Genomic DNA, 22,101 nt, shown 5'->3' on the forward strand with positions numbered 1-22,101 from the left:
TACTTAAATAAAACTTCTTAATGCTATTTATGTAAAATTTTACACGATTAAGTACGCTCCTGTTCATCCTCGATATTTAACGATAGTTTAATAATCATCAATATTTTCTATTCGGTTTTTATGAAACCACTTTTTTTGTTCTTCTCTTTTGAATGTTTTTTATTTTCTTTTTCTTTTACGTGCATTCACAATACGGAGAAAACTAAATGCGATGCAATAGGAAATGATAACGTGAAAGATTACATTGTATCTTGTTGTACGATACGAAACGAGAAGAAAGCCGACTTTTATGGAGAAAAGCGAAATCTTTAGTCAAAGAAGAGGCTAATATAGTATCCGAACAAAGTCGTAAAATATAACTGAAAGACAGTAATAATACTTTTGTCCTTTCGATATCTCTTTGTGCGGACGTGTATTCTTTAGAAAGCTGAAAAATGAAAATTCGTACGAATTTACAATTTTAAAAATATCTTATTTTCTCTCTATTAATATCGTAATAATCTGGCAGACAGATTTTCAACATTCTGGACAAATGTTTAATTAAAAGAAGCTGTGAATTGTATTCTCAAGATTCTATTCTATGTAGGAAGTAATTACCGAGGGAATTCGTATCATTAGCAAAAGGAGTTTTGCATGCCATGGTAGATGCAGAAGCATTGAAATAAATACAGACGTTTACGTGCTGGAAAATACATTACATTGTTGTTCAACATATTTATATTAATATTAAAATTAAATTTTTCAATTTTTTTAAAATTATATTCAATTATTCTCTATTTTTTTTATTTGTTTTCAATCAATAAAATGCATTGTTAAAGTAATTAAAGTTTAACGTAAACAAATTCTTCGTCACAGATTATTTGTCTGACCTTTTTCGCATTATTCTACTATGATTTTAAAATCTTTTAATCGGTATATATATTTATAAGTTATTCAAATATCAAAAATCTATATTTTCCAAAAGTTTATAAATTTGTAAAACTCAATATATAAATCGTATATTTCACATTATATTATTCATTTCATTCAATATACATTTTTACGAAATATAACAGTGAGATAAACTTATTGGTAAATTCACAACAGAATTTTCAACGAATTGTCACATGGAAGATAGAATAGCAGAAGAGAGCTTTGAACTGTTTCTCGAGGATCGTTTCTTCACGGCTGACTTGTTCGATACTATACTACTGCGGTCTTTACATTCGTTAAAGATACACAGAAAAAGATGATACGATACGATACAAATATCGCGGACAAAGTATATACGTCATTATCAAGTTTCGAACGTAGAATGATAAATCGATCGAGTCCTATTTAGATCTATGAATTCCGTTCTTCTTTTGTCGAAAATTTAAGCGAATAGAATAAAGAAATAAAAGAAAAAATGGAAAAAGAGAGAAAGAGAAATTAAATGTAAAGAGAACAATAAAATTTTAATGATACGTGATTTCCACAATATAAATATAAATACGATAGATAATGTGGGTCAGATCTAGTATTAAGAGATAAAGTATTGCGCGTACGACTTAAATCGTATTCTTCAAAAAACGATCTTTGCTTTTTCGATCCAAGATGGTGGACGAAAGCAACTAAACGATTGCTGTTCGAAGTAACAGGTATATCATCCGTGCGCAAACTGAAACTATGTCGTAGCAACAGGCGCGATGAACTGACAGACTAATTTCACGTTAGAACAATATCATTGGATGCGATCATAAAATCACAATGTCAACGTCTCGCGATGTTCTGATAAAATGAAAAATTCTCTTATCTTCGATTGATCATCGAACGACTATCGCATAATCATCGTTGAAAGATTTGTATTACAGAGTTAAAATTCAATTTGCATTAATAAACACGTGGCAGATCTTTGATTCAACGATATTATGACGATGTAACTGAATCGTTTCAACGATTATTGAAACATTCTAAATTCTTAGAGAGAAAAAATCGAGATCGAAAGATATTTTTTACATAATTTCCAATTTTAAATTTGTAAATTCTGTTTAATTTATATATTCATTGTTTAATTATTTCTTATTAAATCGCGTTTGTTAACACGTGATAATTGACATTTATTAAATATTTAATTAGATAATGTGCACGTATTATATATAGAATGTTGCATAAATATTAACTTTTAACGAACTGCACGAAGGATTTAGATATCGTATGCCCCAACAATATGGATATTGGTTTCACCGCGATATTTCTAATTAACGAGTAAATTTAATGTCTCCTAACTGATTAAGTAAATATATTTTCGTTATACAGTAGCAGAAATTTTCATGATATCAAGCGATAGAAGTGTATCGATCGCGTTTGTTGATGAAACTATTACGCGAATGAGTGGAACATCCTTTTAACGCAGCAGATTATTCCGAAAATGTTTAATTAATTTATCAAAGTGGAACAATTAACTTGTGAAAATGGAAAGGAAATCTATCCATGTTTTAATTGGTATGGTAATTCATATTTTTTTTTTCAACCCTCTCCCTTTCTATTATCTAATTTTTTTATCCATCTTTTTTCCCTCTCTTTCTCTCTCTCTCAAAACGATATCCGTGCCATTTTCCTTCCTGTTTGTTCACGTGATGGTAAACCACATCCCTTTCCACGGCTGTTAGAGAACGGCCCGATAACGAGCGAAATTTGTAACGTGGTTCTAGAATTTACGAGAGCCCTTGACATCAATCATCGCCAAGTTTCGCGGGCAAAAATCCGCACAGCAAGAATTTTCTTCCTTCCTTTCCACCACTTTGCTCCGTCGTCATCAAATGCGGGACTTTCTTCTTACCTTGGTTTCAAAAAAAAAAAAAAAAAAGAAAAAAAAATCTCTTCCAACGAGTTGAAAAAGTTTTTTTCTTCGTCCAAAATATCGAGATTTTCCTAACTCGAATAAGTAAGAGATTGGTCATTTTTCAATAAAACAAAAATTAAACTTTGCGTATCTCGATTTATAATTACATTTACACGTGAAATCGGATTAAACCGACTTCTTTGTAAATTTCATGTTCGTGTTCTTAATAATAAAAGCGAAGTGCTCGTTCCATTATTTCGCATATTAAAATGCTTCCGTTTACCTACTTTACGCCAGTGGTTTTTTTAATCTTCGAAAGTATAAAGACATAAATTCCCCAAGGCTGCCAGTGAAATCAATTTCTGAAATGGGATTGATCGAAAAACTCGCCAGTTTCGCGTTTTATTGATCATGCCACTGGAATCTTAGAAGTAATTTAATTTACTAAGGGGAAACAGTGAAAAAAATAAAAAAATGAAAATATCTCGTCCTTCTTTGAATATCAATTATATATTTGAAATTAACGATGTATAATCGCAATTTGAATATTAATCCTTTTCACGTTCTGTAAATGCGGCCAAGTTTTATTGTTCCATCAATATGAGATGGTTTTCCATTTCGTGGTCATAGTATGAGATGAAGGTTTAGAGACAAGCATCGTCGTTCTACGACCCTCAGGAAAACGGATATCTTCAGCAAATTTCGTGTCATAAATGTCGAGCGCAGAATAGTGACTCTCAACCTTTAGAATACTGGTTGAGGTGCTCTAATATGACTCTTTCAAATATTAATCTGGCCAGGTAGTATCACGATATGAGCAGCACATTCTTCGCAATCTTTCTTTCTTTCTTATCTCTCAATAACGGGAATATATTGGATCAAGATTAAATCATGAGCCTTGGACGTGTATCGTCGGATCGAACGAAAGAGCAAAATTAAAAAAAAAAAAAAAATACGAAAATGGAGTTTATCATTTATTGGATAAAGTCGAGGTTACTTATTAAGGACTCGAAGATAAATAAATTCTTGAATAATAATATTACGAGACATAACAACTTTTTAATATGGAAACGGAATGAATATTCAAGCCTTTCTTAATACATATGCAAAATTTTTTAAAATAGTTGAAAACAATATAAAGTGAAACGATTCAAATAAAATTCATTAATGGAGGACTTTTGACATAAAATTTATTAGCGAAATTTAGGCTTTGACATCGAATTGAATGAGCGATCTTGTATAATACACGTAAACGAGATTGTAATATATCTCGCTTGAAATCTATTAATATCAGCCCTAATTTTCGGTGTTGGTGTTTCGTTGACGCACGATATATCGACGCCAGATGTCAATTTACATTTACATCGACCCCATGCGTCTTGGGGTTGCCAAGCATTCACGGCGTTTGACAAACATAAATCGATAAAAGGGGGCAATTGATATCTATTCAATTACACATCGATACACGTAGATACATCGATCATCCAAAAAAAATCTAAAAAAAAAAAAAAAAAAGAAAAAGAAAAACGAAATTAACAATCGTCTCGACGATGAAAAAAATTTCGCTTAACGAAACACGAAATCAGATTCTCCCATTTTCACGCGAACTTTTCATTGGAATATCCAGATTCTTTCTCGATCAATGCGTTCAATCGTTCCGCTCGCACACATTGCGACAACCGAGTTGTATTCCTCGATTTGCATGCCGCTTTGCATGTATGCATTCGTTTTGCATCCATTAAAAATCAGAACGGTGGTCAACGATAATGGAGAATCATAGGGGTGTACGATGAAAATGTAAATCTAGAAACAGTCACGGATGACTGTTTCGAGTACACGATCTCGTTTAGTTTAGTCTCAGTTAATTTTATTCGTGACTTTTGAAAATAGCAACGATATATTTAATTAATGATTAATTGATTAATTAACATTTAAATTTAGAAATAGAAACGCGTACTCAAGGATCTTGTATATACAAAAGATACAAAAGATTCAAATTTCTGAATATTAAAACACGCGTTTACTTTTATCATTCCGAATCATTATAATCTTTACGAGCCATAGAAAAAGTGTATTTCATGCACATAGAATTGTATCAATAAATTAATATTTTATAGCGAATCTCATTGAGAAATATTGAAGAATTTCAAATTTTTACATTGTCAAGATATTTTTTTTTTCTTTTTAAAATTTTTCTACCGATATTCACGTTCTACTTGCATATTTTACCATCAATTCTATGTATGTATTCAAGAACGAATCTGCACAGAATAAATAAGTTAAAACGTGCATGAAATTGTACGATAGAAAATAAAAATAACACTTTGCTCGTATTTAAATAAATAAAAAAAAAATTAAGGAAAATGTTAAATCAGGGATATAGATAAATTATAAAGAATAGAGAATGAGGTTCGTGCCTAAAACGATAGCGTGAGGAGGTTAACTGTTAAGTTTCACGTATAGCTCGTGAAAAAATAAAACAAGGGAAAAACTGAAAGAAAGTGGGCTATGAAATCAGGGATATGACGCGTAAAGTCAGAACTATTAACCGAACTGTTAACTCATAGATTTGCATTAAAAAAAAAAAAGAAAAAAATGATCAAACATTTTCTATAGAAAAAATCGTGAAAAAATTTTATTAGTTGGAAAATTCAGTCTTGGCGAAACGAACAGTTAAAAACGAAAAGAACGTTTTAAAAGAAAGGGAGGAAGCTTAAATTTGTGTGTCAGTGGGTCAATCAAAGGTAAGAGGAGACGATCATCGTTGCGGACCATTTTACTTCTCGAAATGAAAGGAAGTGGATGGAAGCATGCGAGACAAAGCGGTTGACTTGGTAGAAATAACAGAAAGGCGAGGGTAATAAAGGGAGATATATAGATAAAATGGATAGAGGATGAATAATGCGAGCGATGTGACGAAAATTTTCAAAAGCGATTAACAATAATTGAAAAATATAATCGCATTATTTCCAAAAATACGAGAATAAAGGTACGATAAAAATTAGAAAATGAAAACATAGGAAAAAAATATTCAAATATTTAAATCTCCTACTTCTTTTGATTTTGATAAAATGAACAATGATCCTTCGAGGAATAAATTTTTCAAAATTATAAGCGGAATCGTTTAAAAAATTCTATTTTAAATCTTTATTTTCACCAATATTTCCGTTTATCGTAGCAATTTTTATAGCGAAATATTATTATTAATCTCTCTCTCTCTCTCTCTCTCTCTTCTCTATAATTGTAAATTAAATCGATATTACAAATACGAGCTCGACAGCTGTGGCAAAAATCAATTAGCAATCTAGGAACTGTACGCACGAGGTAATTGGAGCGAGAATATATTCGTAGGAGATTGGTTCGTGTTTCCGGTTCGAGGCATGGACGAAAAGGTTACGTAGTTAACGTTTGCGGCGTGACAGTGTGGCCAAGAAGTTCTAGCAGAATCTTTAAACGAGCTGAGACAAATTCGTTAGAAAGATCTCTCCGGATAACGGATTAGCCGGCACAAAGAGAATTGAAGGCTGTTGGCCCTTAACTACGCGTAAACTTCGTTTACCGATTCGTTCTCCCGCTGAAATTACCGATTTACGGCACCGGAAATAAGCTGCTTCGTTATTTCTGCCATCATTTCGCTCCGGATTACCGGAGTTTCTTTCGCCCCAGATAAACGGTGACGACGCGTTAATTGGATTTTCATCGTTTCATTAACCTGTAGATTTTCATCTAGAATATATTAACATTTTTTTAGCCTAATGACACGCTTTAATGCGATTTCACATTCTTATCTACGCATTGAATATGCTTTCGTACATTTCTTCGTACATTTTTCACGAGTGTACATAAGAATTAATAAAAAAAAATACGAAAGGATGTTAAATTTTTTTTGATTAATTTAAGAAGAACTTTGAAAATCTATAGAATTGGAAAGAAAGTTCGCTTGATAAAGGAACAGATCTCTCTGGAGGATTTCTTCGACAATCTTGTCTTCAGAAGCGCGATCAATAGCAGCTTTTCAAGTTACTTCCTGACGCTGGCACTTAGCTTCCAACGGTCATCGAAGATTCTATTTATCGTGATGTTAATCATCGAAGAGAAATAGCATGTAAAATGATATAACGATGATTTAACGGTGAGAATAAAAGCTTGTCGAATTTTACATTTTTCGTTGTTTTTAACGATTTAAAAATGAGGCAATAAATACGATGACTTTTGATATAATATTGTTATATAAAGATTAATGTTCCTTTCGACGTAATTGAATGTTATGGAAGAGAATCACCACGTTTACACTGTTCTCTGGTCTGTATTTACCATGATAATCTTTATTAAGTCGTACCTAAGCCTCTTGGTCTGGCAAATTTACCCACTGCAAAGCGTCGGACTAATCATCCAGCCACCATAACTCGACTGGGTCGTTGAGTTATTCAAGAACGAAAGTAGTTTCAAGAGGATTCAGAACAGTTCTCCTCTCAATTCCATTCTTAAAAAATACGTTCATTGAAATTCTCGTTCAATGGATTTATTATATGTCCCAAATACGGTTATTAGATGTATATTTCATTCGTGAAAACCGAGAAACTTCCTGAAACAGATACAATTAAACGCGAAAATTTGCATTATACTCCGTGAAACGAAACTTTCCTCATACACTTTGTATTCTAATCGGATTTCGTTTCAAATCTCGTTAGTCGACTGACTTGTAAGTTGAATTTACATGATCGGGTTAATGGCTTTTATAACTCGCAACTATAAAGCGAGCCAATTAATATTACAGCGATTAATAATTAAAAGAGCAATATAAATTCAAATAAATATCGCGAACTGTTTTTCTTATCGTTTCTTAATTTATAACATTTTAGCATTTAAATATATATATATATATATCCGTTGATGAATAAGTAGAACGATTGATATTTTTGTCACGATATTAATACGGGGATTAAGTTTTCATTAATGAAATTATCGAAATTATCGATTACCTCTATTGTACAATACAACCGTGCAATCCGTTGGGTCTCGATATAAATAATATTAACAAATACGCACGGAATTTCAATATTATATGAATCTTCTCTCAGCGATGTTATTATTGATTAATATGTCTGTATCGAGACATCGATGAATTAATAGGAATTCAATAAACGAAGGAACGCGCTCGTGTCTTGCTCGTGCGTGCAATTTTTTATGAATCGAAAATTTTAGAACCGTAAACTAATTGAATTCATCGGATAGATACTGAAACTCGTTAAACACGAATGGATACGGTCATTTCTCCTCCTCTCCCCAAAAAATAAAATAAAATAACTAATGAATTTACGAAGGAAAATATATATAGATCTTTAGAAACACAAATTGACCAATTATTAAACGGGTAATTGAGAGAACATTCTGAAGACCATTTCGAAGTATTACACCCGATACTAATCGAATCTCGAGAACAATATCCCATCGACGATTCATTAACGTCCATCGAACATTCTCGCGGCGGTCGCTTTTCATAGAGAATTATGCACTTCGTATTGATGCATTCGAGATATTGCGATACTCTTCATGCAAGCTTTGATGCACTCACGTCGCATCTTGTGCCGCTTTCTATTTGATACTCTTGAATCGAGCCCGTGTAACGTGCCCTCTGGCGAATATGTCCTTGCCTTCCAAATTAATTGATCTACGAAACTACGTTAGGAGTTACGTGAGGTTTGTTCTAAATAAATCACCGTCAATTACAACGACTGAATTATTCATGGTCGTGTTTGTATATTCTCGAAATATGTCGAGGTTGTTCACTTGATACGCAGTTTTATTTACGCGTTTGCGTGCTCTTTCGGAATTGTCGTCGAGGAAACAAACGACGTTTCGCACATGTACGAAGAGAGTGACTCGAAATATTGTCCGTGTTGTACGATTGTTTAACGCGGGGCATCGATAAAATCTAGCCACATAAAATTGCGTTAATTCACGGTAGAAAATTAATTGGTTCGCTTTTTTCAAATCTTTTGAGCCCTCTTCGATAAGATCGTCTAAATATTTTTTACGCAATTTAAAGCAACGTATCATTCAAGATATCATTCATCGATATATCGTTATGTATCGAATACGTAACAATGGATGCATGTGCTTTTTGATAACGGAAATTGAAAAACTTGGAAAAAGTAGAATAATTAATATCGCTTGTTTACGTGTAATATCATTTATTTCGCGAATCATCGAGCTTAATTGAAAATCTAATTAATATCGATCGATGTAATCGAACGAGCATCGTTCGCATTTTAAGTATCTTCAATTCTCTTCTATATAAAATATGCATGCGCTTTTTTTTCACATCTGCAGCGATTAAACGTTCATTTAGGAATCGGTGCGTAAAAAATTTCCGGTACACCAACATGACCTGCGCAATTAATCCCATTTCCGTCTTTAACTAGCAGATATTCCTTTGAGCCCTCCGTAAACACGCTTCAACCGACAATGGCTCGCTTGGGGTTAGTGCTTCGGTAAATTAGCTTAATTAAACCATGAGTTTTTAGCTACTGCCTCGTCCGACGCGGTTGACAAGAAGAATTTTCTGTGCGAATGTCAACCGCGAGATAAAATCGATATCGATCGAGAACGATTCACGAATAAAATAATCGAGGAAATGAGTTCAAAGATGAGCAAGTATATTTATCTTTTGCATTAAATTGTATCAACGGCAAATTTAAATGTTTTTGAAAATGTTACTTGTTGAAAATGCCCAAACGTTTACAATTCACCGACCTCTCCCTCCCCTCCGCAAGCAAATTTTACAATCAACTTAACAATCCTTCTATGTCACTTTATTCAACGTATCAAATAATTGAGAACCGCACTAAAGTGTCTTCTTCTTCTTCTTCTTCTTATTCTTCTTCACATTGGATTAAGCATATTCACATAGATTCGCACGACTACGCGTGCAATCGTTTCGAAGTAAGAGGGAAGGATTATTCCCGCCCTACGTTTCACTTTCTCGTTTCTTCTTTTTCATCGACGAGAGGCCAACGAAAAGCCTAGTCGAAAATAACTACCGAAGCCAAGTTATCTTCTTACCTTTCCGCCGGAAATGTCGGGTGCGAGCCGTAGGATTATTCGAATATGCACAAGTAATGCATAAATAATCAATTCCCATGAATAATTTCGCTCGTCAAATTTTGATTTATAAACGAAGTTCAAGGATAAACATTTCGAAGGCTTGGAACGAAAGAAACGGCGTGCCGGAAGTGAAGAACAGGGATTGAATTTAAAAAGCCACGAAACGGCGAATTATCGACCGAATTACGGACCGATTTTCGTGTACTCCATGCGCATAATTCATGAGCAGATTGCATGAGCCTTATTACGCGAAAATACTTCAATCAGCTTTCTGTGCAGCTTTTAATGCTTAGTTAGACGAGATACGTGGAAAACAGCTCCGATTTATTTCGATCGTTACGACGATAAACGTAATAGAGCGATTGAAATGCACGATGCACGCAATACTTTTTTAAGAAGGCATAATTAAAACACGAAAGTATTTATTCAAAGATGAACTAATTTGAAAGCGCGATAGGTAAAATGAAAGAAAAATTCTTAATAATTTATCAGTTTGCGTATAGACAGATTTATCGGTGTCATGGAAAAAGGGATAGAAAAGCGATCCGCATCGTGGACCCTCGAAATCGAAAGAATGATCAACAGCGTGTCAGCGAATCGTGTGACAAACGCATTCGTTTTCGGTGTAAGAAAAAAGCGGGAACGCGTGTCGCCGTAGGCAGTTTGCACAATTTGTCAGTAGCAGCTGGATGGTACGCGAAAGAAAAGAAAAAGCGTAGACATGCTTATTGTGTCCGTTCACATTTTCGATAAGAACCAACTTCATTCCGGTTATACATATTTAAGATGAAATATCTCGAGGCGGCTGGAAAATAATATCTTCGAAAAATCGATCGCTCTTCTTAAGAATGCAATTTATATCGTAACCTTCAAGAAAAAATTTGTACAAATTCTTCGAGTTCCTAATAAAAATTCCGGTGTAGAAGAAGATATGGCTCTATCCTATGGAAATATTCTAAGCGATCCCAGATATATCGTAATATTTAAGATTAACAATACGAATCGAAGGAGGAAAAAGGAGCGCATTAAGTTTGATCACATGATAAAAAAAGGAAAGAGATTAGAACGCACACGATATTGGAAAACATGAGCGTAAAAACTCAGCTACAGAATTTTTATGTCGCGTGCGAGTTTTGAATTATAAATTAATGTATAACGATATTTTAACAAAATGTAGGTCAGTGTTAAAAATCTTTTATCGCTTCTATATATTTCACCAGGCTATTGTTCATTGTTTTTTTTTTTTTTCGTATAATGCATATCTCTCATGACTGGTACATTTTTCACCAGAACGCGAAAAAAAAATTTTCATCAGCGTTCACGAATAACAAACTCTATACTATTGTTTCTTTATTCTGGATTAATCTCCCGTTGCACAGTTAAAACATACGGCCAATTTAAATCTACCACTGAAGCACAACGTGTTCGCACCGATCTATTCGAAACGTTTCAACTGTTACATCGAGCCGCAGCGTTTAGCAAAACCTTGCGTTAATTTTCGGTTATTTATAGAGGTCTATCGTGAATGAATTGAATTTACAGGTGACGTCGATATCTGAATGAAAGTCATTCTGGTTAATATTATCAACGCATCGAGCTGAATGTTGGTTAGACTGTTGACTGTGGACCACAATGCTCGAACAATGCGATTCAGTGGCATTATTTGCGTCGATGATGCCCACTATTAAACAGACCACTTTTATATCTTCGATACAATCTTCTGCGTATGCATACCTCGTTATTGCGTTTATCATTGGCATTCAAGGCCAAGAAGAAAATTACAAATTAGTAGAATTAATCAATGAATGAATGATAAGTAAAGAATACAAAGGATTAAAGACGAATTTCCAAGCGATTAATACAATTGTGAAAATTGTGCGCCGACCTATTATCTAAATAAGATTCATGGAATTACCATCTGATGGAAGTCAAGCGCCACTCGTAACCAATTATTGCGAATTACGAAGGATCTCATTTCAAATAATGAGTTGAAATTTTATAGTAAGATTAAAGCTATTCATTTTTGAGTGAAAATAATTTTCACGTTTACCACATTTAATAATTAAGGATATTTGAGGACGATTAAAATACTTCAAAATATCTTGAAATGGTTCGTTTTTAACTCTCCTTATTCGTCAACTTTTCTATTCTTTTTGTCATTTCTATCATCAAGGGAAATTAAAATCAATTTGTTGGATCCTTAATTTGTTGGATTATTTCGACCACGTTTTCAAGATATACAATTCAGAGAAAAAAAAAGATGTTATCACAATGAAAAGAAAGAATTCGTTTTACGAATATCTACTCGTAGCTAATGAAAAAAAATCATCTTCCTTTCATTTTGTCGATTGAATAATTATTTTCATTCCTATCACGAACATTTCATTGTCTCTCGAATGATAGCGTAGCAGTGACAATGAAATTTTCATTTGTTTACAATTGTAACGGATAATACACGATTTGTCGCCTCCTTTTAAAAAGGGGCCGTCGATTCATATATTAGATTAACGATTTAATGGATAACTCGATGAATGACTCTATGTATGGTACGTGTCGGTGCGTAAATTGAACAAATTATAGAAGAATGCCTTTGGTGTTGGTAGATGGACACCCTATGCGTGTAATACGTAGTGACAGCATTGCAATAGGGTGCAAAGGTTCTCAATCGGAATGGAAACCTCTTCTTATATAAATGTCACACAGTGCACACGTACTCTTACATGTAAATACGCATTATCGATTAAATTCGTTCTTTTTATCAAAATTCCAATCTTCGGGGATACTCGATACCTTAATACGAAATACGCATCGAACATTCACAGATATTCGAGAGAAAAAAATACAATTACGCCAATTCTATAATTTTATAATTTCTAAGATTCTTCGAAGATATTATTTCTTCTTATCTCCTCTCGAAGATGTTTTTATAGGTGACAACATGAGCATCCCTGGATCACACAATGGCCAACTGGTCATAATTACGCTGGACGACAAGTGTGCGTGAGCGTACATGTGTATGTGTGTGTGTGTGTGTGTGAGTTAAGATCGCATGGAATACGATCACCACCTTAACCAAAGATCAGTGTCTCGTGAAAAGTTGAAGAGTACACGCGTATACCACGGTCATCATTCTCGATCATTTTCTATTCTTCGTTTATTTTATTATAACACGAGGGTGGTAAAACATATATACATGTTTTTATAACATGATGGTTTTCGGCTGGATGCTTTGCATTTTTATCATAGGTGAGCGGAAAAATTACACAGTTTACCGATCACATGTACACTTTTTTTTCCCCATAATTGTATCTCATATTCCTATACATATAGTCCGTGCAGAAAATGATAAAAAAGATTTCGATTTTCATCGAACTTTCCTCGAACTCTCTTAGTTACCTCCTTCGATCAAATTCATTCAAATTAATTCGCCCACCAATATTTTCTCGCCTGTCCCGCTCACATCGAGACAAAATAATTATTTATTACTTAGGAAAAATAGTCGTGCAACGGGCGCGAAAATGAGTTTTACATGAGTTTCGCTGAAAATTTCGCTAGATTGTTTCCGCTCTGTTTATTTCGTTTCTATAATCATAAACACTTCGCAAAACTGTTCCCGCGCTCTTTTCTTCTTTCCTTTTCCTTTTCTCTTTCTCCTTTTTTTCACTTTTTTTTTTCTCACTTTTTTTGTTTTAATAGGAAAAATAAATGATTCGCTATGTTTCCGGAAATTCAATCCGTTTGAACAAGAAAGTAGTCGTGTTCCATTACTTGAGTGCTGTCACACACACCACGAAAATTGCTTATACATAATGCATGGAAAATCTGCATTTAACTTTTCACGAATTCACCGCGAGAAAACGCGGCTGTACCACTGCTTTCGCGAAAGCTAAAAAGCAAAATTTGCAATATAATTCTAAAGGTCAGATTTTATATTTTTGCAAAATGAAAAATTAAACGAAAAGAAAAATTAAAAAAAAAAAAAAGATTTCTTATCGCAATGTGTAACCCAAGATTTTTGAGTACGAATTTATCTTCATTTAAGTTATTTATCGTTACAGGTAGTCGAGCGACAGCGAACAATGGATTTAAAAGTTATCCTACAACAGTAAAGACCTTCGAAAACGATACAGTTTTGCTTCCGTGTTACGTGGAGGATCTTGGTAAGCAGCTTTTCCCTCGTTCTTAAGCATTTTTTTTTTATTCGTCGTTTTCAATCCAAAAACGAAACATTTACATATTGAAAACAATCCCAGATGTAATAACGGATCGTGCTACTTCGAAAAAAAATAAAATCATTTTGAAATAAATATAATATTGTAACTCGATCGAGAGTAAAGAGAGAACGACGTCGCAATTTCGGACAACGATCGATGTTAATTTCCTTAAGCAGCAACGCAGTCCATTCGCGACACTCGTGTACAGGTATAGAACGCAAACAATTTACTGTACAATCGATCGAGCTGTCATCGGTGATTTCGCCTAACTGGATTGTCTGTCAGCCATTTGCTTTACCTTGTCGCAACTTCGATAAGAAGGGCATAGGTTAAGACGGATCGGGGATCGTAAGATCGGTACGAATTAAAGACTTTGTTTCGAATTATACGGATCCTTGGGATTCTGGAACGTAACCATCGATCGCTTTTAATATTCCATTGGGTTAGGATTAATTGGGTAAATTGGGTCAGGGAAAAGGCATTCGATCGCTTATCGGTTTGGAGCCACGCGCGCATACCGGATACGCGATTGAATGGGTATTGCGATAAATCGAGTTTATTAGGGGAAATAATACATTTATTCATAAAGTCGAACGTTAAATTTTTCGTATCGAATTTCGAATGGGTGAAAAATTTCCACATATATAGGTGTGTATATTATTCTCGTATACGGTTAGATAACGTGCAGACGAGGGTGAGGTGGTGGAGAGATGGTATCCTTTTAGCTGACAGCGGCGAACCACGACACGAACCACCTGAAAGAGTTAAAATGTACTCAAACAGAAGCTTGGAGGTCTCCCACGTGAAACGGAACGATACCGGGGAATATGTATGCCAAGCGTCTCGACCAGCTCCCTGGGGACATGCCACACAAGTACACGAGATTGAAGTAATGTGTAAGTAGATCGGTATTGAGATCAAATTTTATCCGACAGAGATTTTCACTTTATGAATATACATCCATCGCTAGATATTTCAATCCTATCATTTACATTTTCTTGTTCAATCATCTGAAATTTGATAATTCGATTCTGATGTTTAAATTGCTTAATATCTTTTTTATATATATATATATCGTTAATTGGTTGAAAAAACAAGATCAATCAAGAGTAACAAATTAATCGAAATCGAAAATTTAGAAGAGATAGTTGAAGAAGGTTGAAGAATATGATGTGTGTTTTGTAGGAAAGTTAAACACAGATATCGATTCTATCGCCGTTGAAATTATGGATGACCCGAAACTGCTATTCGAGCTCTACATCGTTTCTCAAACAAATTCAAAAAAGTTTCCCCAGAATTTTTAAATTCTCCGTAGAGTTTTCCAGTCGTAAGGATTTCGGTTCCATTTCCGTGAAACTAAACGCAGATTTCTTTTTGTTCTAAAAGAAAGAAGAATTTTAACTAGCTCGACTATTTGTCGATGGAATTGAATTTTCTAATTTTTCCAGATCTTACGAGATTAAAAACGCCCATTCGTATTTGTCCAACGATACATATCTATATATTATACATGTCATTCGGATTCAATTAATATTATCTGTCGTTTTATCTGTTGGAAAGAAAGTATAGAATTCAATTCCAAAGATTATTTGCACGCTCTCATAAAATAGTTTTCTTAAAAATCTCGATTAAAAAATTTTTAATAGTTAATTTTATCATTGTTGTAAATGTTTAATACGAAAAAATTTTCAAGGGAGAAAAGAATTTGTATTGAGTGTGAGAATGTAAGAAATGAGAAAAAAAATGTTATATATTTTTGAATATATCGCAGATCCACCTAGCGTTCACCCAATACCAGAATCTGGTAAACTGGAAGTGAATTTAGACGAAGAAGTAGATATGGCATGTGTCGCAAAAGGTGTTCCAGTTCCGATCATTACTTGGAGGAATAAGGTAAATGGTATCTTTAGGTTAGGAAAATGAAAAATAAAACATTTTAAAAATGGTTTTTAAAAATATTTATCTCTTTAATAGGACGGTGAAATACCACTTTTATATGATAGATCACGTCTACGATTCCATGCTGAAAGCCCGAGCGATGCTGGTCGATACACTTGCGTCGCAAACAATGACGTTGGCGAACCTGCCATGGCCACCATAGATTTGCACGTTAGATGTAAGTATCATTTTGTCAAATTTCTTATAATCTCTCATGATTGCATCACGATAAATTATATTTTATTATGATTGCACGGTTGTAACGCAAATTTGTGATCCACCTACGTACGACTTTAATCGACTTCATATACGCCTATATGTATGCACGGAAATAACAGCATGTACCATCCTGCATACATTGTTAAACGATTGTAATTAAATTAGGAAATTACATTCTTCTCTTTTGTATTCCAATCAAATGTCCGCACGATCTAATTGTAGCATTGCTATTCTCAAATATGTTAAATTGTTGATACATAATTTACAAGACAATAGATAATTTACAATTCTAATATCAATTAAAAATCACGAGTCGTTTGTTCGATAAATATTTTACATATGTAACAGAGTTAGTCCACGAAATATGCGAATTTTTTTAATTATTTAACGCTCAACCTATAATTTAAATGATTTGAATGATTGAAGAAATGATTAAATATCAAATATTTCGGAAAAAGGATCAAAAATTGTTTTATATTCCAAGAAATAATTCTTATAATAGAAAGTAATAGAAAGTGAAATGAAATTAAGTTTATACGAGATCTCTAATTTTTCTTTCTTTCGATATCGTTTCTTTAACATTATCAAATAATCAAAGTTACTTTTCTTTTATCGGATCAATATTGTTTCAATTGATCGACAGACAAACCTAGAATCGAGATGACGAAAACTTGGATGCATGCACCCGCTGGGATACGAGTGCAGCTGCATTGTGGGGTTACTGCTTGGCCAGAGGCTACGGTGAGCAGTTTTGCAAGATTACGAACGATGTAATTACGACGCTAGTAATTAACAGTTCGAACAATAATGGGTTTGGAGTCAAGTCTAACGTAACTAGGAATACCTTCGTTATCGTTTAATTACTTCCTGGCTTCACTTTTGAATTCGTTTTCATTAGACATCATCGTCAAAAAAGGAATTTCTTGATTTTTATTTCGGCGTCGTTTCTTTACGAATTATTCGTTCGGCATAATGGTATTATCTGTGAAGCAATTTCTGTGAATCTATCCCTTAGAAGCGGTAACGTGTGACAAATCGATTGGTGGGAAACGTGACTCGCGATACTTCTTACAAAAAATAGCTACTAAGGTTAAATTCATTGCTGACGCAGCATTTCTCCTAGACTTCTCTCAGAATGTATCGTAGTGTATTCTGCCGAACAATTTTCTCATCGATGATTTTTAACTAATGGATAAGTATAATAGCAAGAATGATATGATTTTTTTTTTCATTTTTATATCATTCTAAAATTTGATCTTCAGGTGGAGTGGTATTTCAACAATAAAAGCGTGAAATATTCATCGAGGATAGTGAAACATAACGCGGGCAGCGATCATAGTCTGGTAATAAGGAACGTCAGAACGACGGATTATGGTTTCTATCTATGCAGAGCTTCGAATTCCTTAGGAATTACGGAAGCGGCGGTCGAATTATCGGGTATTGCGAATCCGGCCGTTTTTAAAAAGACTTCGCATAGTTTATCTAAGACTTCGTATAATTTCGTCTGGGAGGTTCACAGTTACAATCGTATCGTACAATACGAATTTAAATTTCGTAAATATGTGGTAAGATTTTAATAGGATTTAATTGATTTGAAATATATAGAATAAATGCGTATTTTATCATCGTATTTGAACCGTTTTCAATTTTTTAAATTTTAGAATGGCGTTCCTGGACAATGGCGTAAATTATATATACCCAGCGGCAGCGATGGAAATAGTTATATTCACACATATTCCTTCAAATTGACAGGATTAGAAGAAGCAACACATTATGAGGCACTCGTTTTGTCAAAAAATCGTTATGGTTGGAGTAAACCGTCGGAAATAATAAGATTCGCTACAGAAGGTGCTTGTAAGTAATAAAAATAAGTGAATTTTTCTTTGATTTGTAAATAATTTTATTTCATTTACATGTTTTCATAATCTATATAATTTTTTTAGCAAATAAAGATAGTTATATAACAAACGCGATACAAGAGGATACAATAGTACCAGGTATATATACCAGTAATTTAAAATCTTGCTTAAATTACTTAATTCTAATACATAATGAATAATTATAATACATTATAATATACATTATAATGAAATATGAAATTTTTTATCGCAGCTGTGCAACTTGCATCGATATCACAACATTCTCCTTTAGATACTGACAGAAGTAAATCTTCTTTTATTCAAGCAAAAATCACGACAATAATGACAATGATATTCATATTATATATTTTTAATGTAAATTTTTGTAAAGTATAAAATATTTGCTTAGATTAGGTTTTATGAGTTAATATCTTTCGTAAAAAAAAAAAAGAAAAAAAGAAAAGATTGTCGGAGAAAAATTAATTTGTATCCTATATTAGGATAAATTTTTATAATGTTAAGGTATTTCAGTTTTAAGATTGTAAATAAATTTTAACCTGCACTTTCAATGAATAAGTCATATTCAGAATTATTAAACTCTGCTAATATCTTTATTAGATATTTCTCTTTTCATATCCATTCTCCTAATCATTTAAATATATTTTATGATGTTTAATTTCATTTATTAATAATAATCAATCTTTCAATTGTTAATAATTATAATATTTTATATATAAAACGGTAACTCAGTTATTTTAACAATATTTAGTATTAATTATATATAAATATTCTATATAAATTCTATATAAATAAATTATTATAAAATTATTTTAATATTGTATATATTTTTGAAATGTGAATATTTATAAAATAATATATTTAAAAAATGTATGTTCTATTATTTAAAATGAATATAGAAATTATATTTAATTTAATCACAAAATTTTTTTTTTAAAAAATAATCAACAGATTTTAAAAATAATTTCTTTAATGCATTCTTTCATAAATATTTTCATATAATATATATATTTGAACTACTTTTTTCTTAAAATATAATCAATTTGTGAAATTTTTTTATGAAAATGGATTTAAATATAATACTATTAAAGCAAAATTTGTTTACATATTATATATTGCTCGTATATATATATAAATATTCGTATTTATGTAATATAGATAATTACATATACATTGATAATTTCATGAAAATTTATAAAAATAAAAAGAATAAATTTAATAAAATCATATAAGAGTTACTAGCATTTCTTTTTTTAATTTTTTTTTTTACGAGTTTTCAATTATATTATATTTGTTTTATGAAATGATACAGATTATTAAAATCTTCTATGAATAGATTACACAAAAAAAAAAAATAATGTTAATGAAATATTGAAATTTAAACATAAATTTTGCAGAACAAATATAGACAAAGAAAATAAATAATGAGAAAAAGATAGAAAAGATAGAATAAAAATGCAAATAAGCGCCATCTTTAAAGTGCTACAAACTAAAGACAAAAAAGATAGAACATGAAAAGAATAGAGATTGAAGAAGAGAAATAAGAATTGACTGTTAGCGCTATCTTTTGAATGTCAAAAATATCTTTCCAAAAAATCTTTCTAGAAATACTTAAAAAATGAAGTTGATTCTTAATTCTTTATCCTGTCTTTGAAAAGATATTTAGCACTCAAAAAATGATGTTGCCATTAATATCAATTTTTATTCTACTTCGATCTTTCTCTTATTATTGGTGTTAATGAAAATGGCGCTAATTTCAATATTTTTATTCTATTTGTCTTAATCTTTATATTTAAATATAATTTCTAAATTCATTGCATTAAAATATAAATGACAGAACAAAATTTTCGATTTTACAATATTGATTTATACGGTCGTATTTCAAAACATCATACTTTAATTATTTAATAGTATTCATTACTTACTTCATCTATGTTTATATTTCATTTGTGAAACTACTATATTATTATAAGTGTGTTTTAAATACAAAAAAATGCCATTTGCAACATTATTTAAGTTTAACAGAAATTTATTTGTTAATCTTAAATTCTCAAAATGCAATGTTCACAGCATGTTGCAAATATATAAAGACAATTCTGAAACTAATATAGGAAGAAATATAAAAGTACAGGTTAGCTATATTTTATAATTTTTTAATATTCAAAATCATTCATTTAATTTATTTATATTTTGTTTATATTAAATTTTAAACAGTTTATTATTGAATTTTATGTTTTTATATTTTATTATATATTAAATTTTCACAATCTATTAAAGATAGGGTTGGATTCATGCAGTCAGAAAGATGAAAAATAATATTTTTATTGATATTACGGATGGATCAACTCCTAAAATGTTACAAATTGTTATATCAAAATCAAATAAACCAGATAACTTAAGTTTTGGAAGTAGTATTATAGCAGAAGGAAAATTAGTCTTAAGTCCAAATGGTAAAATTGAATTACATACAAATAATGTTACTATAATTGGTACATGTGATGTTATGGATGGGTATCCTTTTGTTCCAAGAAAATATTATGATATGGATTATGTTAGACAATTTTTGCATTTAAGACCAAGAACTAGAAGATTTTCATCTTTATTAAGATTACGTGATATGACAACTGCAAGTATTGAAAATTATTTAAGAAGCAAAAATTTTATTAATGTACATACACCGATTTTAACTTCAAATGATTGTGAAGGTGCTGGTGAATTATTTTTAGTAAAACCATATTGTGAAAATTTATTAAAATCAATGAAAAGAGAAAATATATCAGAAGAAGAATCATATTTTAATACTAAGGCATTTTTAACAGTTTCTGGTCAATTACATTTAGAAACAATAGCAAGGTGAATAAATTATAGAGTTTTATAAATAATCAAATAATAAGAAATTATATATTATACATTTTAGATCATTGACAAAAGTATATACTTTTGGACCATCATTCAGAGCTGAAAATTCTAAATCAAGATTACATTTAACTGAATTTTATATGTTAGAAGTTGAATTAGCATTTATTAATGGTATTGATGATATAATGATTGAAATTGAATCATTGATAAAATATGTTATTAAAGATGTATTTGAAAAAGGTGCTGCAGATATACATGTAATAGGTGGTTCTGAAGTAGCTTGGTTAAATAAAAAATTTATATGTATAACATATGATGAAGCAATTAATATTCTAAAAAATAATGCAAATTCCTTATCAACTCCTATTAAATTTGGAACAAATTTATCTAAAGAACATGAATTATTTTTAGTGAAATATAATGATAATATTCCAGTATTTATTATAAATTGGCCAAAAGAAAGCAAACCTTTTTACATGAAAGAATGTAAAGATGATGCTTCAAAAGTAAGTATAGTAATAAATATGTTAAATGTAAATCACTATAAAGATACATATTAAATTTTTTTAAAGGTTGCTGCAATAGATCTTTTAGTACCTACTGTAGGAGAATTAGTAGGAGGCAGTTTACGTGAAGATAATTATGAAAAATTGAAATTAAAGTTACCTCCAACATCTGATCTTTCTTGGTATTTAGAACTCAGAAAATATGGTAATGTTCCAACTGGAGGATTTGGAATGGGATTTGAAAGATTTTTACAACATATCTTTAATATATCAAATATTAAGGACACTCTCCCTTTTCCAAGATGGCCTCATAATTGCAATTTATAAATAAAATTTTTAAAATAAATGATAAAACTATTTATCATTTATTTATCATTATTATTATATATTATCATTACTTTACAAAAAAATAAATATTATAAGATACTATAAAATAAAATTTCTTTTAAGAAAATAAGGAAATATTTATATAAAATTGGCAATCTATGGAGATAAAAAATTTTTGTTTTTTACTTATGAATATTTAAATAAATAAACACTTATAATCGAATATTATGTTCTAAAATATAACTTTATTC

The 22,101-nt window shown here is 31.4% G+C and overlaps 2 protein-coding genes across 2 annotated transcripts; both read left to right on the forward strand.

Moving 5' to 3' along the window:
- Nucleotides 1-12,980: 12,980 nt before the first annotated feature.
- On the forward strand, nucleotides 12,981-18,754 carry LOC108002935 (neurotrimin). Its single transcript, XM_017064937.2, has 10 exons — nucleotides 12,981-13,156; nucleotides 13,969-14,070; nucleotides 14,802-15,020; nucleotides 15,896-16,017; nucleotides 16,099-16,240; nucleotides 16,925-17,022; nucleotides 17,544-17,846; nucleotides 17,943-18,135; nucleotides 18,225-18,278; nucleotides 18,394-18,754. Exons 1-10 carry the CDS (start codon nucleotides 13,117-13,119, stop codon nucleotides 18,534-18,536), a joined length of 1,416 nt encoding a protein of 471 aa, XP_016920426.1. The 5' UTR covers nucleotides 12,981-13,116; the 3' UTR covers nucleotides 18,537-18,754.
- Nucleotides 18,755-19,776: 1,022 nt separating this feature from the next.
- LOC108002856 (probable asparagine--tRNA ligase, mitochondrial) lies at nucleotides 19,777-22,073 on the forward strand. The gene is made up of 4 exons (XM_017064795.3): nucleotides 19,777-20,289; nucleotides 20,440-21,011; nucleotides 21,076-21,523; nucleotides 21,590-22,073. The coding sequence occupies exons 1-4, from the start codon at nucleotides 20,152-20,154 to the stop codon at nucleotides 21,848-21,850; spliced, it is 1,419 nt and encodes a 472-aa protein (XP_016920284.1). The 5' UTR covers nucleotides 19,777-20,151; the 3' UTR covers nucleotides 21,851-22,073.
- Nucleotides 22,074-22,101: the final 28 nt, after the last annotated feature.

The sequence above is a fragment of the Apis cerana genome, linkage group LG2, assembly GCF_029169275.1.
Source record: "Apis cerana isolate GH-2021 linkage group LG2, AcerK_1.0, whole genome shotgun sequence".
Classification (NCBI taxonomy): Eukaryota; Metazoa; Arthropoda; class Insecta; order Hymenoptera; family Apidae; genus Apis; species Apis cerana.

Coding starts and splice junctions, on each gene's coding strand:
- LOC108002935 (XM_017064937.2), top strand. CDS start 13,117: ATGATGGTTTTCGGCTGGATGCTTTGCATTTTTATCATAG. Junction 16,018..16,098: donor TCATTACTTGGAGGAATAAG/GTAAATGGTATC, acceptor TCTCTTTAATAG/GACGGTGAAATACCACTTTT. Junction 17,023..17,543: donor CTGCTTGGCCAGAGGCTACG/GTGAGCAGTTTT, acceptor TTTGATCTTCAG/GTGGAGTGGTATTTCAACAA.
- LOC108002856 (XM_017064795.3), top strand. CDS start 20,152: ATGCCATTTGCAACATTATTTAAGTTTAACAGAAATTTATTTGTTAAT. Junction 20,290..20,439: donor GAAGAAATATAAAAGTACAG/GTTAGCTATATT, acceptor TATTAAAGATAG/GGTTGGATTCATGCAGTCAG. Junction 21,524..21,589: donor GTAAAGATGATGCTTCAAAA/GTAAGTATAGTA, acceptor ATTTTTTTAAAG/GTTGCTGCAATAGATCTTTT.